This window comes from Danaus plexippus, chromosome 17 (genome assembly GCF_018135715.1).
Source record: "Danaus plexippus chromosome 17, MEX_DaPlex, whole genome shotgun sequence".
NCBI classification, from domain to species: Eukaryota; Metazoa; Arthropoda; class Insecta; order Lepidoptera; family Nymphalidae; genus Danaus; species Danaus plexippus.
Genome location: NC_083548.1, coordinates 9,797,793 through 9,813,233, shown reverse-complemented (window position 1 = coordinate 9,813,233; position 15,441 = coordinate 9,797,793). Strand labels below are relative to the sequence as shown.

The 15,441-nt window shown below is 35.1% G+C and overlaps 1 protein-coding gene across 1 annotated transcript; it reads right to left on the bottom strand.

Annotated features, from left to right (window-relative positions):
* Nucleotides 1-5,501: 5,501 nt before the first annotated feature.
* On the bottom strand, nucleotides 5,502-6,365 carry LOC133319322 (uncharacterized). The gene has a single exon (XM_061523296.1). The coding sequence runs from the start codon at nucleotides 6,363-6,365 to the stop codon at nucleotides 5,502-5,504; it is 864 nt and encodes a 287-aa protein (XP_061379280.1).
* Between the last annotated feature and the right edge of the window lie 9,076 nt (nucleotides 6,366-15,441).

Here is a 15,441-nt window from a genome sequence, read left to right as displayed (position 1 = left end):
ATATTCTTTTAAGTAAAATGTTATTTTTGGGTCTAAAAGATTCGGGGTTGTGTTTAAAAAATTCCAACCAAGAAAACGTGAATGACCCACGATTGTCTTCTGGTGCTTATATTTATACATGTGTCCTAAGTATAATGATTTCTTTAATAGATTTTTCCGTTTAATCAAAACAAAGCTCTGTTCATATGAAATTATTGACGAAGGAATCATGCCCATATCATTTATTTATCCGAAAAAGACAAATCCTTAAACTTCAGCGATTTTAGCCTTTTTTTCAGCGAAAGTTCTAAGTAGGCGTTAACAAGTATGGCTAGGTGTACGTCGAGACTTCCGTACAATATAAGTTCCACAGTCTTGAATGGTTATACGTAATTGAAATCCAAATTAAATACCAGGATTGAAGTCCCATGTCTACTAATTTGCTGTCAGCAATTATTATTAAAAAGCATAAAAAAAAAATCTTGTTGTTTGTTAGTAATTTTTATTTTAAGTTACAAGTAATTTTGTTTGTATGACAGAAGATAATGTAATTTTAATAAGTGGAAGTAAGTAAGCGTAGATTGACTAAATTTTGCGCTCTCACTTAATAAGAAAGAACTGTGAGTTACAAATTATTATTTTTTTACAAGTAGGAACAAAGAAAGGCATAGGAACAACTAATAACTAAATGTCTTTTGATGTGTGTGTGTCTTTTTTTTTGAGTGTAATGGTAATTAATTAATTAATATTAATTTGAAAATTTTGACTGGAAATCCCCATAAAAGTAACCCTTTAGCACGGTAGTTACCAGGATATCATAACCCGTGTGGTGCAATATTTAAAATAAAAGTAAAAGTTATCACACACGTCTACACTCTAACGACCTGTTGGTTCAGGCTAGACTCTACGTTCAGTTTCATTCAGTACCGCCTTTAAGGAGGAGCATCTCGGACGACTGCCCAAGATGCTGTAGTCTTGAGGGCGGTGCTACGACGAATAAAATTCAAAACTTTCTTCTCGACTCTCGTGTTAATTAATGCAAAGAACAAAAATATATTAATTGAACTCACAAGTTAAACTTATTATTTTTAAAATAAGAAGAAACTGAAACAGTTCGGACATTTATAATAAAATTTAAAAAACTCAAGAAAAAACACAAGGAAGTCACAGGAGACATATTCTAGAAGGAGTCACAAGTGTCACTTGCTATAATTTTTCTTGTGTGGAATGTTTAAGCTATTTAAAATTATAATTTTAACTAAGTCTATATTAGCTCCAATACCTTTAAGTTTTATCCACTCATACATATTTATATGTATCACAAACAAAAATATAGACAAAAGTTGAATATAGCAAACATGAATAGTTAACTTTATTCCTGTATTGAAACATCGAACGCTCGGTTTTAGGGTCTCCTGGTAGAATGTTTTGAGTTTTTAAGGTTGTTTAATAAAAAAAGTGAAAAGATCTATTTCTAGATTAATTTGTTCATTTTTAATTAAAAAATCAGTTTATTAAAAACTCTGTTAAATTAATATGGCAACACAAATAATTGTTATTATATTGTTGGTAGTGATAACTTTTTTTTGTGTGTGTTATTATTCTTTCGCTCTCATGTACCTACAAATCTATGTAACGTGCATTCTTTAAAATAAATTACAACTAAACACTAATTAAAAACAGTTTTCATTCATTAATTTGCACAGGTTATAGGCCCAGAGAGCGCATACCTGTATGTAAAAAGAAAATCAGTGACATCGAGCGTTTTAGTATATCGGCGAAAAGTGAGGTTAGGTCTGAACAATTTTCATAACAATTTCCATAACAATTTTCGTCGAGAAAGATATTACTTGCTCTAAATATATAGCAAGGAGGGACAGCGCGATGGAAGGAAATCCATTAAATATCATGAATAGTGTAATGAAACTGGAAGGAGCCCGAATCTGGAATTTATGGAAGTTTCAAATTACTGTACTTTTGAGAGGTCAGGGATGGTTGGATATTGTTGAAGGACGGACTTTAAAACCTAAGAACGGTTCTGATCAAAGTACTTGGTAATCTAAGGATGCGAAGGCTCAATCACTACTGGTGACAAGAATGTCTATTTATTTATTTTTGGATAACCAACAAAAGATACATTATTTACAGCTTTTTTAAACATGAGCTTACAATATATAGTTTGAATGTTCTTCCAATCACAGGTCATCACAACGTGGAATATTAGTTATGTCAAGTTACACGCTTAAAGTAAATCATTATAAATTTCCAAACATATCATAATCAAATCAAATATTCAAAATTACAATGTTCGGCCAAAGTGTAATGCCGAAATTTAGAAAGAAAAAAAAGTTACGATAAAAATAATGATAACAGTAAAAATAATGTAAATAACAGAATGGTAATCAGATAAAATTTTCAACACTTCACAAGTAAGCGAATTTTTGATTATTAAGAATAAATCAAATAACCAATTTAAAATATTAAAAACATCAAAAATATTAGTGACAAAATGCAATACCGAAATCAATATTGTGCTATAAAAGAAAAAAGAAAAACAAACATTCAAGAACCTCGATCTACATTAACATTAACATTAACATTAACAAGAGTAATATTTTGAAAACATAACGCTTAAAACTATTGTAGCTGCTATGCAAGGTGTCCAAGTCTTTACAGGTCTGAGAAAATCATTATATGTACGTTTTATTCTGCTGACAGGAGAATTTCTTCCCAGCCGGGTCCTAGTTCGAGGAATGCAAAATAATGAAATATGTTGTCTAGGCATTCTAGATGGGACGTTAATACCAATTAAACAGAGAAGTTGGGAACAATCTATTTTATTGTTTAAAAGTTTGTGCAAAAAGGTCATGTCGATGAGTTGTCTGCGGCCGGACAATGGCAACATTCGGTACTCCCGCAAACTATCAACGTAGTTCCTACCACAAGAATTACCACCAAAACGATACGAAAGGAACTTTGTGATTTTTTTTGGATCCTTTCAATCCTATCAACATGTACTTTGTATTGTGGTGACCACACAACCAAACAATATTCGAGTTTGCTTTGAACATAACAGTTGTAGAGAGTAATGACTGTCGAGGTCTTACGGAATTCCTTTCCCCTTCTTATTACATATCCTAGACTCCTCCAAGCTGCTTTAACAATATGGTCTATGTGTTCTGTGAACTGCACTTTTGGGTCAAAAATTACACCAAGATCACGAACAGTGTCAACCTCTTTAACAACAGCATTAAGTATTTTGTATTCACTTTTTATAGACTGCTTCTTCCTTGTAAATTTCATGTAAAAGCATTTGTTTATATTTAAATTCATGCTGTTAGCTACACACCAGTCAACAAGAGACTCGATATCCCTTTGAAGAAGTAATACATCGGATTGAGCGTCAACTGTACGAATTAGCTTTAAATCATCCGCGTAAAGAAAAAATTTACTATATTTAAATTTAGAGCATAGACTGTCTATAAATATGTTGAAAAATACAGGACCCAGATTGGACCCCTGTGGTACCCCGGAGTGCGCAATAAATGACTCAGATTTGACTCCATCAATCACAACGCGCGAAGGTCTCAACCGTAGGTATGAACCACACCACTTCAGTAAACTATCCGTTATACCCAACGATCTAAGTCTTTCCAGCAATATATTATGATTGACTTTGTCAAAGGCCTTTGAAAAGTCTGTGTAAATAGTGTCTACCTGCGCTCCTTTGTCTAAGTTCAGAATTATTTCGTGGACGTATGTTATTAAATTTGTGTTCGTAGATCTCCCAGATATAAAACCGTGTTGATGTATACTGAGATACGGTTTGACATAGATAGAAATATGTTGGCAAACCAAAGATTCGTAGACCTTTGACATTGTCGACAAAATAGAGATTGGGCGATAATTATCCACTAACTCCAGCTTACCGCCCTTATGAATGGGAACGATTCTAGCTTCCTTCCACTTATCGGGGAAGACGCCTGTATTTAAAGAGACATTGTAGATGACATACAATGGGAATGACAGCACTTCAGCACAGTGAACTAAGAAAATCGGGGGAATATCATCGGGACCCGATCCTTTACTAGTGTGGAGCCCTTTCAGCTTCTTTCCAATATCTTCCTGTGAAAGACGAATATTCGCAATGCAAGTTTTGGGTTCGTCACTTTCACGGATAATAATATTGTTATACCGACGAAAAATGAGTGGCAAACAGGTTTGATATGTCATTTTTGTTTTCCGCTACAAAATCACCTAAGACCATCCTTGTCGGATATAAATTGTTTCTATTGCGTGTGTTTTTTATGTGGGTCCAAAAATATTTAGGGTTTTTGGATATGGCGTCTTCGACAGACTCTATGTAATTGTCGTAGCATTTTTTCATTAAATTTTCACTCTCTCTTCTGAGATACTTAAATTCGACTAAGTCAAGAGGATTGTTATACTTTTTCACTTTAATACGGTACTTATTTTTTCTTTTTAATGTGTTAATTAAGTTATAAGAAAACCAAGCCGGGTACAATGTTTTTGATTTTTGTTTTTTTGGGACATGAAGTTTAATAATATTTGAAAGTTTTGCAGAAAATATATCCAGCATTTTATTGACATCACTAAAAGAATCTTGGAATTCACTCAACCAGTTGACACTGTCAAGAGAAGATATATCTTTCGCATAATCCGCTTTAAAAAAGTTGTATTTATTCACTGACGTGTTTCGAGAGTTGGATAGCTTGTGAGGAGTTTTTATACTTACATCGATATTCAAAGCAGGGTGCAAAGACTCGACTTTACGAATAGGTGAGAAGCATTCCTCCACTTTGATGTCACTGTCGTTTCTGTCGTAGAGTACTAAGTCAAGCACTTTATTTTTATTGTTTTTTACACAATTAAATTTAAAAAGGGAGTTGAAATTTAAAAAATCGATAAAGATACTATTTAAAGCACTATTATTGCCATTAATACTACTACCAGAATCCGTCCAAACTATGCTAGGTAAATTGAAATCACCAACCAACAAGAAAGAATTATTGTCATTTCGAAGTGCGGGTATGGTACTGTTCACTTTCCTGACAAATGCCTCTAGGAGTGGAATATTTACGGGAGGCGGCAAATACACAGTGCACACATGTAAAGTCTGTCTATATCTGCCCACCCCCATCTGTATCGAGACCCATAAATCCTCGCAATCGCTTTCCAAATCCATGCTACGACTGGAGAAGTATTTATTGGAAACCGCTATGAGGACTCCACCTCCAGACTTTTTGTGTGATGACCTAATACTAGTTTCGCGGTCCCTGCGATAAATTGTATATCTGCCATCAAAAACTTCAGAGTCAAGGACACTACCATTCAGCCAAGTCTCCGTCAGCAGTACAAGGTCAAAGTTGTTGTTCAAAACCTGGTTACGTACATCTTGCATATCTGTGTTAATTCCTCTAATATTTTGGTAATAACAATTAAAAACAGTGAATATTATAGTAATAATAAAATAAAAAACCAGCGTTGTACAACAATATTACTTATAGATATCTAAGATTCTTAAGAACTTCACGATTTTTAACATATACGTATTCCGACTTGTCCGACTTTCGCATAAAGATTCGGCCATTTTTTGTCCATACGAAGCGGTATCCAAGTTTTTCAGAATACAGTCTTGCTTCAGCGTGGAGCGCTTTAACCGCCGGCGCTAGATGCTCGCATATGTACACAGGCCTCTTATCACCTCCGATTCCCAAATGACTTGTGTTTAATTTATCGGAGATTGTTTTAGCTTTCCTATTAAACTCCATCGACGCAGCAAGGAAAGTATCCCGGACACGCGGAGTGCTGAACTTCACCAAAATAGACCTTGGACGGGGTGAATCTTTATTTAATTTCGCGACTCGAGTACACGTTATAACGTCTTTTTTGTCTAATTCGCATTTAATTACCGATGCTATTTGGTTTAACGTAGTAATTAGGTTCTCATTTTTGAATTCCGGTACGCACTGCACCTCAACGATACAGGCCCGAGATTGCTGTTCCATTAGTGATAGTCGCGATTGCAAGTCGTTCACGTCAGTTCGAAGACGGTTATTTTCTTGTTGTAGATTTTTTATACTTTCAAATTTAAGATCCATTTCTTGCTTAACGTCCTCATATTTACGTTCCAGGAATTCAATAGAAGTATTAATTGCCGCCATATTATCTAGCACTTTTTGAAATTTGTTTTCAATTTGCTCCAACATGTCTTTTCTATATATGTCGAATACGACTTTGAGCTCCTCGCGCACGACGTCGCGGACTTCCTGCATCGAGACATTTGATGTAGTAATAATTTGGTCTTTATTGTCTTTAGTTCTGGTAGTAACATTGTCATAATCTGACATATACTTTTTAGGCATGATCGGCGCAGTGTTTATTACAAATACCAGATTCTCTTGTTTTTAATTATTTGACCTTTTTCTTTTTACTTTTAATTTTACTATCAAAATATAAATATCAATTATAAAATGTTTTAGAATTTGGTGGAATTGATCTCGGGTTTGTCGGAGTATGGATTAAACGTGCAACCGTTAGGCCAGCGTCAGATTCCTTCAATTAATGAACTTATCGAACTTATTTTAAACTGTTATTGATCATTGACTAACAATCTATCACTTTTAATTTCCACACAAATAACTTTACTATGTACTATCTATTTTATCACTGTAATGTTATTTTATTTAAAATTCGCTTAGATATGGTCCATACACTAGTCACTTTAGAACTTTGGGGTACTTTAAAAATTATAATAAGCCAAGGATTACCGACTACTGTACGAGAAGAGAAATCACTGACATTCCCGTGATATGCAGATAAGACACACTGCACAACAATAACACACAATGATCATCAAAAGTTTCCCGTAATCACTTAACTTAAATGCGAAATCATACACTTTAAATATTCTTAAAATTGAAATTATGCGGAGCAAGTGTGTACACTGACATGTCACTGTGATAGTCTGAAGATGTTATGTTACATCTTGTCACATGTACATCTTCAGCCGAAATGTGGAAGAAGCTTCTCAGTGTATATGAACAAAAGTCAGAGACGAGTATTCATATAATCCAGCAGCGATTTTTCCAATATATATAAATGAAAAAGGAGTTCAAATGTCTGTATTTTTATCTAAAATACAGGAAATACAAAATCAGCTAAAACAGTTGGGCGAGGAAGTCTCAGAGAAGTTCGCTATAACTAAAGTGCTAATTAGTTTACCGAACGAGTATAAACATTTTGTTTCGGTCTGGGAGTCTGCACCTAAAGTTAGGCAAACATTTGATAATTTAGTGGCCAGGCTGCTAATCGAAGAGGAGAGACTAAAGGAAAAGAATGAAGAAAATGATAGTACACTGTCCTCGTCGGCGTTTGTAGCTAGAAGGAACATTAAGTGGATACAAAAACCCAGAGGATATTTGTGCGTCGGCCTCCAGATCAGACATATTTACGTTTTCGCAAATTTTAAAGCGCTTTATGATAATAGAGCTTATGGCTCCTTTGTAAACCAAAATCGAAAAAGACCATACCATCAAGGTAAATAAATATTACGAGCTCACTAACAAACTCACTCCAAATAGGTTCGTCGTGGATTTGTACGCGGTAGAAGTGGAAGGGAGAGGTACAACGGCTAAATTCCTCTACAAAAGACTAAAAGACTTGCGCCTGTCCTGTTGGTCACATTAACAATCGATCTTATTTCAAGAATTAGATTTTGAAAAGAGGAGTTACCTGATAAAAAATGCTATATGGCCACCCATCGACTTTGGAAATTCGGAATCGTTGCGGGAGTGTTGCCAACTCTTAAGGAGGAACGGTCTTTTACTGAAGAGAAAGTTATTAATAAAAACTTATACTGAACAGAATAAAAATAAATTATACTTATAAAATGAGTAATTAATGAATTATGAATTTATTCGTGTGTTAGATACAAAACAAATCACAGTGTGGGGATAAATGAAACAGAATGGAAAAAGAACGTGACTTACTTTTTTAATCGTTATACGATTGCGTAACACTTCAGAGACAGAATTACCAGGATATCATAACTCTCCTAAGATATAGATCTCCTAGTTTAAAATAAAAGGGAAAGTTTAGCAGATATGTACATCTGTATAATAGATGATAATTTCACTTTCATCTCCTCCAAACATGACCTGCACGGCGTTATGTTCCTCTGGTAAGATGTTTTGAGTTACGGCGGTCTTACGACACCAATGAAACATACGGGATAACTAAAACTTCACTTTTTAATTTACTTTATTTATATGATTTAGATATCTCTTCAAATAGCAAAAAGCACTTAGCAAAAATAGATGTACTTATAAACACGTGTAGAAAGAGATCAGGTACATCCCTTATTACATTTTAAATTTTCTAGACAATACTTATTAAATCCTTTTTAAATCATTTACAACAACCTCATATTCTGTCTAAAAGATACATATATTAAAAAAAAGACCACAATAATAAAAGTCCAATATTACGAGGTCCGTTAATCTTGATATATGACGGAACATGAGACACGATAAAGTTTAGCACCATTTAACTGTTCCACGAAGTCAAATTCCGAAGCAGACAGTAAGTGCTCCCCAGGTAAAATAAAATAAGAGTTATTTAATATTAGTACAGACATTTAGATAATTTATGCGTCCCTGGTGTGACTGCCTCTAGTTGCAGTTCAGTATTTTTGACGTAGGAAGTTGCTTCCCATATGACACAAGTGCTGTCCTGCAGTGCTACATGGATACTGATGAGCAAAGGACGCGGCGCATGCTCTTGAAATACTCCTATCTCTGTGATTTCATACTCTCCTGGTCAGATGTTTAGCGTTGTTACGGTTTTACGTAGTGTCCGTCTGTCTTATCGAGCGGTTGTAATCTTTTTATTTATATTTATTAATTTTATATTATGTTGAAAATAAGTTAGAATAACAACAATTACAATATTAATTAGTTTACTTCACTTCATTCACAATATAGCTCTTCTCCTATATTATTGAAAGTTTAATTCATTCAATCATTAAAAAATAAAAAAAAAAACAAATCATTATGAGATTTAATTAGAATAACAATATCTTAAACTCAATTACTAATTATCCTGTCGTCTATTTATTTTTTTCTAAATAAAATCTCTTAATAAATTTAACTATTTGAACCAAGCACGATAAAAACCAATTTCTGTGAGTACTCACCGAAACACTCACTCACACACAAACACACAACTACAAATTTAAATTTCATCCGCTTTGATAGAACAACACCCTCATAATTCTATGTTGCTCTTATACGATTATTTTTGTACACGTCCGAATCTTCAGGTTAGGTAGCATTAAGAATAATGAAGCAGTTTCTCTGCTGCTCCTGTATTATTTTAGACAACTTTGAAAGTTTCTTCTTTATTTCGTATCTAACTTAATTACAGTTGAGATCTAAGATTTTCGCGAGTTTTATTCATTTAAATGAAACTAGTATTATTCGCATATACTACACGGATTTTATTATTTAAATTTAAAACTACATAGCCTCTACATAGGCCTCTAGGTGGTCAGCATCACAAAGGTGTTGGGCTCTCTGGAAGAAAGATCTCTTAGATAAACCTCAAATCCTCGCTCGGGAAGACAAGTATATACCGAGATTAATTCGCGAGGCTATTGAAATTAAAAAACATCCCAATTTCAATAGAGAAGATGGCTGGAATCTATCAAACACCTGGGACCCCGTTCTTAAAAATATAAAATCCCAAGTCCGAAACCACACCGCAGGACTTCAAGACACCGTGAGCGCATTCTGTCGACATTCAGAGCGGTACGCCAGAAAATTAAGAAATCGATGGCGGTAGATGAATAACAAGGACCAACTGACAAACATTCACACCTCGTCTGCCCGTGGTCACGGTTGCTACAAAGTAACCGAAACGTCGGGATTATGTAGTTTTTAAATAATAAAATCCGCGTAGTAAATCCGAATAATACTAGTTTCATTTAAACAATATGTGAATTAAACCTTTTTTTTTTCATAAAACAAAATTATATAGTTTACTTTCGAAGAATATTAAAATTATTCAGAGTTTAAATAAAATACCAACATAAATAACATTGCGACGACGTCACTACTACAACGTCATCAAACAACTTGCTAGTCACGTTTATATCACTGTACGGGAGACCAGGAGTTCAGAAAAGTCAAGCAGTGTGCATGAGAGAGATGAAGGATGACTGAGGAGAGAATTGCCGATTGATCTGCGTAAGGTAAAGAGTAAATACATGGTATCAATATGTTAGTTAGATTTGATCATAATAAAGTTAGGTACACAATTACACCATATATTATTTTGTTATATCTCAAAGACTTTTTTTTTTGGTGTCGGGTTGGAAAATCCTTATGGCGCCCCGCCGCCCTCGGGGAAGGGCGAAGGGGACTCAGACTCAGACTCTTACTGACTTAAAACCGAACCGTGTTCCTCATGTACCCATATGTCAAAGGGGCGGATATCGCCAAAGCATTCGTCGCCACCCCCCCGACAAGTATTTACCCACCAGATGGTCAGGTGGGCCCCGTCAGTCACTCTGCGGCCGTCACCCGGCCACAGGACTCAACTATGTGCGTGCGCGGAACACAGGCCGCCGCCTCGAAGCCTGCAACTGTTCGGACGACACGATGCCCCGAATCTGCCGTCCACAGGCCGCGCTCTATGGTGGCCGGAATTCGGCCACCCTTCGGCGCCCAATACGTCTGCGGCAGGGAGGGGAGAGAGAAGGCAGCCTCTCTCTCTCTCTTCCTATTTAAGTTGGTTGTGTTTTAAGTGATCCAGATTTTGTACAACCTACAGACGATAGATAGCCTTCATGACGATTGAGTTTTCCAGTATTCAAATATTTCAGTGACTTTCCATAATATTATTTCTTACAATAACTATATGTAGCTAAAAATACGATTGAGAAAAATCTAACAACATGATATTCTAAGCTGTAGGAAGTACAGTGTCTTTTGTGCGGCGACCTTGTTAGTAACGCACAAAGGGTAAATACACAAATTGATGCACTTTTAATTATATTATTAAAATGACTTAGATTCAAAGAACTATCTAACATATACTGGAGTTATCATAAAGAAAACCGTTTTAATTGAACTGAGGAATATATTATGTATGTATTTCAGGAATTATGTATCAAATTAGTTGCTTTTAGTTCGCTTAAATAAACTATAAACTACCCAAAAGCTTCCACTGTTGACTTCACTACAAACAAAAAACACGGTATGTTGGATATAATAAAAGGCTGACTTTAACTTTCATCCTTTGGTGAAAAATCGCCCGCTAGGCTTTATGTCCTCCTGGTAAGATGTTATGAGTTGTGACGGCGTAACCTCCTGGTTTTAAAATGCCTCTTTATAAAAAAATTAATTTATTTATTTCCACTTTACAGCTCTTCTTTGTGTGTACGTATATATTTTATCATATAAGCATGTATTTATGTTTTCTGTCATAAATATGTCAGGAAAAAGGTAGAGCATCCATCATAAATTTATTATTATTCATATATTATTTGAGTTTAGGCGGGACAAAAGGCAAATTAGTTAATCACTATATATCACATTTCGTTTCCATGGTTTACTGGTAGGATGTTAGAAATTGTTGGTATCGATCTAAAAGCAGAGAAGAGAAAGTCATTGTATTTTTTAAATATATGTCGGATCGCCGAGCCCATTAGGGTCTTGTGAACCACTAATATTGCAATCCAATGATTAAAACTTCAATAGACTTTGCAATAACTTTATTTCACTTGTCACTATTTGATTAACACCACGTAAGTAATTTACTATTATAGAATAGCAATTATGAATTTGAGCCACGTGGATTGGCGAGTGTGCGTCCAACAGCGTGTCCAAGTGAACACTGCCCTTACAATGCGACTGCTCCCATTTACATACCTTGGTGACTGCTACGACGTTGGCGCCACTAGCAACCCCACTCGACAATCTAACTGACGTTAGCGTCGGCTCTTAGCAAAATTAAAATAAATTGAGTTTCTTTTTAAAATTACATTTGTAATATTTATCAACTAAATATAATCACATAAATAAACGAACACATTTAAATATAAACAAAGAAATATAATCAAAACATCAAATAAATTTCTTAAAATAAGGTAGTTATACGATATTTTCTGATTACGCCGTCATATATTTAAAAGTATGTAATGTGTATAATAAATAAATGGGAGTTATTACCTAAATGGAAGATCTTCGTATTAAATGAAAATGAAAAAAAAAATAATATACCTAATTTAACATGAAATATCAAATATAGAAAAGTTGAGAAGAAAGAGCTGGCTTGATATGAAGGTCACATGATTTCAAATATTATTACCAGAGGAGCACGAATTTGAAAGCAAAATCTTCATTCCTGCTAGAAATAAGAAAACATCGAAGAAGTTAAACTATGATTAATTATTATAGCACAGAAAAGTCTAAGTATTCATCACTTTATATATTTTTGTAAATAGTTGATTACCAATGCTGACAAATACTTTGGTCATCACTGAAATACAATGAAATTATTATTCCAAAATCATCTCTTTCTCTACAGTGATTTGGATACGGATAAGTAGTCTAATCTGCACCGGGGAATTTCTAAAATACCTACCACTGTAGTCTTCTTTTTTTACGTCACTGGTTATCCTATTGATGCGATGATATTAATTAACAAAAAAGTGAGTACTACTACAGGTAAGTAAAATTGTACTTACTTGTGTTGTAAGAAATATTGTAAAAAAATTCAAATTAATAATGCCAGGCACCTTCTGTGGGTAAATTTTTTTGCCACATTAAAAAATTCTCTTCATTTTAGCATTAATATGCAACGTACGTAAAAATCTTGGATTATTAGCTCTTCCCCTGATTTATCACCATAGATCTATTGCCTTTTGTGGCTGTACGTCGATACTGACGACCAAGAGGGATAGAGGACGCTCCCTGAATACTATTACCTCTATCGTTTCATGTTCTCCTGGTAAAATGTTTTGAGTTATGTCGGTGCTGGAAGCTTCCTTCCTGTTTCACGTACAAAGCTGTTTTTCAGATAAAAAACCAGGATTTTTTAAAAAAAATTCTCTAATGATATAATCTTTTTGCTATTCGGACCGATTTGTGGAAATATCACGTTTCGGCACTTGAAATATTTTTTATATTTGACAAAATAGAGGTAAAAAGGTGCCTTAACTTAATCAGATTTAGTAAACATAATCCTCGTCTTTACATGGGATTTTGGTAATACTGTATTTTCTCAATTTGACCTAGCCTAGCTAACCTAGCCAAAGTTGCCTAGTTGATGATTGATTAAAATACGACTGAATTCCTCGATACTGTATTAATTTAAACTCTTCAAGTTTATGACGTCTTTGAAAATAACTGACTCAAGTTATAATTTCCGCATGTCTTATTTACGAACAGTGCAAATTAAAGATCATGAAATCATGAACACTACTGAAAAAGTTTTAATGTGTATGTTAACAGTTTGAGCATTAACAATTAAAATACTAGATAGAACTCTGCTTACAAGACGAAATGAACTTCCGACAATGATAAGTTAAAGTAAAGAAAGAACTGTGAACACTTTTTAATATAAGTATGTATTAGGTAAAAACTATAATTAATTTAAATGATACTAGTATGTATTATTCGGATTTACTACGCGGATTTTATTATTTAAAAACTACATAATCCCGACGTTTCGGTTACTTTGTAGCAACCGTGACCACGGGCAGACGAGGTGTGAATGTTTGTCAGTTGGTCCTTGTTATTCATCTACCGCCATCGATTTCTTAATTTTCTGGCGTACCGCTCTGAATGTCGACAGAATGCGCTCACGGTGTCTTGAAGTCCTGCGGTGTGGTTTCGGACTTGGGATTTTATATTTTTAAGAACGGGGTCCCAGGTGTTTGATAGATTCCAGCCATCTTCTCTATTGAAATTGGGATGTTTTTTAATTTCAATAGCCTCGCGAATTAATCTCGGTATATACTTGTCTTCCCGAGCGAGGATTTGAGGTTTATCAAAACTAATGTAGTGGCCTGGTTTGTCCATTGTGTGTTCACACACTGCTGACTTCGACACGCGCCTGCTTTTGATGTCTGAGATGTGTTCCTTAACCCTTGTACCGATGCTCCTCTTCGTATGTCCAATGTATGACAAGCCACAGTCACAGTCGAGTTTGTATACACCCGCTTGTTGTAAAGGAATGTTACTCTTGATTGGTCTCAAGAATTGGCTCACTTTCTTATGTGGTTTGTAAATAGTTTTAATGGAAACCTTCTTCAAGATGTTGCCTATTCTGTCAGTAACTCCCTTCACATATGGTAGTATCGCAGGTTGTCGTTCAACTGTGGGTGGCTTCAGGTGGTTCTTGCGATGCTGGCGAGGCACGGGCAGGTTGTTGATGGTGAGAGCATGTTTTACATGCTGCAGCTCGGCCTCTAGGTGGTCAGCATCACAAAGGTGTTGGGCTCTCTGTAACAAAGATTTGCCAACGGTAGCTAACTGTATAGGGTGGTGGTGCGAGTTACCGTTGAGGTACCTGTCCATGTGTGTGGGTTTCCTATAAACAGTATGTCCCAAAGTATTGTCATGATTCCTAACGACAAGTAGTGACTTTGACGAATGACGATGGTACGAGTGATTTGATACCATCGTGTGCAAAACCTCCAAAATTGTATGGGTTACCTAAAATCCATAAACAATATGTTCCATTACGCCCAATAGTAAGCCAGATTGACTCACCAACTTATAAACTGGCTAAATTTCTTTCAAAGATATTATCACCACTCCGGGGCCACACAAAGTCATTCGTTAAGGATTCCTACCAGTTTGTCAAAGATTTAAAACACCTAAAATTGAGCGACAATGACAGTATGGTCAGTTTCGATGTACAGTCATTATTCACTAGTATACCTGTTCTTGACTGCATTGAGATTGTAAGAGGTAAGTTAAAGGATAATAATATGCCTATAGAATATGCAGAACTATTAAAGCATTGCCTAACATCTGGCTACCTCATGTGGAAGGATGAATTCTACATACAAGTAGATGGAGTTGCAATGGGTTCGCCGGTTTCCCCCGTTGTCGCTGACATATTCATGGAAGACTTCGAGGTGCGAGCCCTTTGCTCTCCTCCTATAAGACCTTTAATATATAAACGGTATGTAGATGACACCTTCACAATATTAAATAAAAACAAAACATCTGCTTTTCTGAACCATCTTAATTCTATCAATAGTAAGATTCAGTTTACTATAGAATTGGAGGCAAATATTTCTTTAGCTTTCCTTGATATACTTGTCGTTAGGAATCCTGACAATACTTTGGGACATACTGTTTATAGGAAACCCACACACACGGACAGGTACCTCAACGGTAACTCGCACCACCACCCTATACAGTT

Bases quoted from the DNA above. Each gene is read 5' to 3' on its own strand.
- LOC133319322 (XM_061523296.1), bottom strand. From the start codon at position 6,365: ATGCCTAAAAAGTATATGTCAGATTATGACAATGTTACTACCAGAACT.